This window comes from Bison bison, unplaced genomic scaffold (assembly GCF_000754665.1).
Source record: "Bison bison bison isolate TAMUID 2011002044 unplaced genomic scaffold, Bison_UMD1.0 scf7180017864093, whole genome shotgun sequence".
Taxonomy (NCBI): domain Eukaryota; kingdom Metazoa; phylum Chordata; class Mammalia; order Artiodactyla; family Bovidae; genus Bison; species Bison bison.
In genome coordinates this window covers 802,657-806,034 of record NW_011494665.1, presented here as the reverse complement: position 1 = coordinate 806,034, position 3,378 = coordinate 802,657, and the positions used below count along the sequence as shown (strand labels likewise).

Below are 3,378 nucleotides of genomic sequence, written 5' to 3'. Positions count from 1 at the left end.
TACGTGTGTGTGCGTGAGAGAGAGAAAGAGTGGCTGTGTGCGCCTCTGAGTGCCTGTAAGACGGGCTGTATGCAGGAAGGAGCACACGGAGATGGGGGAGGCAGGGAAACCCACAGCCAAGGACAACTCTGGCCTTGCCTGGCCTCAGCTTCCCCAGAAAGCCAATTTTCCTGTCTGGCTGGCACTCCGCTGGAGGGCCCTGTCCTGGGTGGGCCTGAGTAGAGTCAGAGGGCAGGGGCCTAATGCAGGCATGCTGGACACAACAAGATGGGGCCTCTGAGGCCTGGGGCACGCCCGCTCCCCTCTCGCGCACATGTGCACACACACGCAGAGATGAGTCTGCACAAAAGCAACATCACAGGAAGATGTCCACAGACACTCAGGTACACACACGTGCACGTGTGACCCCTTGCCCCCACCCCATTCACTTCTGTATCCCACCTGGCACTAAGCACAACTCCTGGCAGCTAACCGAGCACCACGCGCACACACAGGTACAAGGACAGGGCACACACAGCACTCCATGCTGGGGCCACAGAGCAACGGGCTTGCCCGGGATTCAAAGCCACAGCAAACACCTCACAGCCTCACTTACCAGATCTAAATGGTCCTCAGTCTGGGAGCAGAAATAAAACCAAGGGGATGGTTCAGTCTCTGGCCTTTGCCCTTCCCTCACACCCCTGCCCCCATGGCCATCCCATCTACCTCTGCATCAGAGCAGGGCAGCTCTCTGGCCCAGAATGACAGAGCTCTTCACTGATCTCCGAAGGTGCTATCTCCCAGAGCCCACCAGTGAGGAAATCCTCACAGGCTAACCCGCGTCCCTCTGCTGTAAGGGCAAGTCCTCCTCTCATCCCCCTGTTATCACCAGGGAACCTTCTCTCCCACCTTGTGTCCCGTTTCACCCCCTGTGAGGCTGGTAATTCTGTGTTCCAACCTCTCGTAAGGCCCTTTGGGAGGAAGAGCTCATAAAAAGCCACGATTCCACATTCTCTCGGGAAGCCCTGGCTGCTGGTTAACTTTCATCTCTTCCACTGGAGGTCAGCTTTGTCCTCCCTCCCCACTCTCCCATTCCTCAGCCCCTGCCCTTGGTCCAAACACCCCACTCACCAAGTGATGCATTAACCCCTTTCCTCCCTGGGAAGTGATGACCCTTAGGTCAGGCTTGCGGCTGGGGGCTCCAAGCTGGGCGCTGTGGGCGGGTGGGGGTGGAGACTTGGCAGGGATGACCTTGTTTAGGCTGTTGCCGTTGGCCACGGGGAGGAGGCCAGGGGAAGCCCGAGCACTGACATAGCCATTTCCTGGAGAGGTGAAAAAAAGGGGTAAAAGGAAAAACATGGACCTACCACTTATCCTTATTAGCTGTGCCAGAACGCCTGTCACCCAGAACTTCTCAGAATCATGCTCAGGTTTTGAGTAGGGCCTGAGTTCTCTAATTTTCCCCTAAAACGACCTTGTCTTGGCAATAGGGGGAGAACACTCCTTACTCCTCAATCATCAGGTTCATCCCCATGACTCCAAGCTAGATGTGATGGGGCTAGGTGGTAGGAGCTGGTCACCGATGACAGGAAGTCTACCACTTGCCCCCAACCAGGCCCATAAAGACACAGGTTGTGCAAAGGCGGCAGCCTGAAAGCTAAGACTCAGTGAGGATCCTGGTCACAAGATCAAATCAGTACTCAGACTGCTCCCCTTGCCTTGAGCTGAGAATGCCAGGAAAGACGCACCATGAACTTGTCGTGGTGGTGTTACTGGAACTAGCGGACTGGTGACATAGCTGCCCCCATAATTAGACTGGTAATAAGCAGAATAACCATCTTTTACACTTGTTCCACGCTCCATAACCAACACAGGGCCTTCACATACATCTCAGCGTATTTAATCCTCACACTAACCCTGCAAGACGGACAGGACACGTATCATTAACCACATTTACAGAAGCACAAACAAAGCCCGCTTGGCAGAGGTGTGATGTGTCCAGAGCCACACAACCACTTTCTACTGCTGTGCTTGAGGGTCTACAAGGATCATTGTTCCTTAAGGTCTGCAGACATTTCTCTGGCCCTTCCTTTGCGGGGGGAGGGGTATTCACCCATTTCACGCCCCATATATAGCTATTGCCAAGGAGGTAGTAGTACATGGCGCCTGGGGAATTCTAAATCCCAGAGATGTGGGAGTGACCACAATCAGAAGTGTCACCTTGCTCTGTCTCCTGAGAGCACACTGTTTCCCTGGAAGTGTGTGGCTGCCTCCATCCCAATTCCCGGATCACTCCGGGAATGGCAGGAATGTCAGGGTGACGTCAATGGTGACATTCGAAGTCACAGTCACCAGCGGACAACGGCACAGGCAGGAGGGGCTGTCAGCTGCTGGGGTTGGGGGTGGGGGTACACACAGAGGGAGCAGCCTTTCTTCTGTGGTTCATAGATGTGTGCTCACAAGTACACATCTATTGTCTGGATATTCCCATACGAGTGAGAATATCTGTGTGTGAGAGTGTATGTGAGTCCATGCCTCTATTGTCGGCAATGTCAGATATTCGTGTCCTCCAGACCCCAACCAGACACCCCTAACTCAACTGGAAGACCCTGGAACCTCTCCTCCCACTGGCAATGTTGGTGAGTTCTCAGTTTGCCCAGAATTCCCTAAGCCTACGTCTTTGTTGATCATCCGCACCAATCACTGCTACAGACAAAAAAATCCAGGGGCTTAAAAGTCCTCAGACTTTGTATACCACCAACTCAGGTCCTGCGATCTTTCTCTCGTCTGACCTAGGTCCCTCCTGGTCCCTGGACACCTGAAGCCACTGAGCAGGCAGACTCTGGCCCACTCCCAGACAGAAGAGCAGCTTTACTCACCAACAGGGCTGGGGCAGGCTCCGTTAGCACTGCTGAGGTCTCCCCCCAGCATGGCCCCTGCAGGAAAAAGAACCATGAGCTGACAGGATGCCCCCTTCCAGGGGGAGGCCTGGGAACTGAACAGGGAGAGGAGTTGCAGCCCTTTCCCTCGGGAGCCCCGCACATGGGACAGCGCTGCAGTGGGGGACGTGGGACAGTCGCTGTGGAGACAGAGTCCGCACGTCCTCACACCTCACTGCCGCCTCCCCCAGCCTGTCGGCTCACTCACCTGCACTGGCTGGCCGCTGGGGCAGGCCGGGAGACACGCTGCTCCTCTGCAGTGCTGGCTGCTGGGGGGACAGGAGCCGTGGGTCCGTGAGGGACGACGTCACCAGGGAAGGGGTGGCCAGGGAGCCGCTGGGATTGCTGAACTGCAGGGAGCTCTGACTGGACACGGGCACCGTGACGGGCATGGCAAAGTTGGGGGCCGGGACAGCTGACTAGACAGAAGAAGGAGAGGCAGGGTCAGGCCAGGGTGACC

The 3,378-nt window shown here is 56.0% G+C and overlaps 1 protein-coding gene across 1 annotated transcript in view; it reads right to left on the bottom strand.

Moving 5' to 3' along the window:
* MEF2D (myocyte enhancer factor 2D) overlaps window positions 1–3,378 on the bottom strand; it is a 12,736-nt gene that overhangs the window by 5,768 nt on the left and 3,590 nt on the right. The window contains exons 4-7 of the mRNA XM_010838229.1: window positions 3,127–3,337; window positions 2,859–2,915; window positions 1,111–1,301; window positions 584–616 (exon numbers count right to left, since the gene is read on the bottom strand). Coding sequence (XP_010836531.1) covers window positions 584–616; window positions 1,111–1,301; window positions 2,859–2,915; window positions 3,127–3,337 — 492 coding nt within the window. The remainder of the gene's footprint in view (window positions 1–583; window positions 617–1,110; window positions 1,302–2,858; window positions 2,916–3,126; window positions 3,338–3,378) is intronic.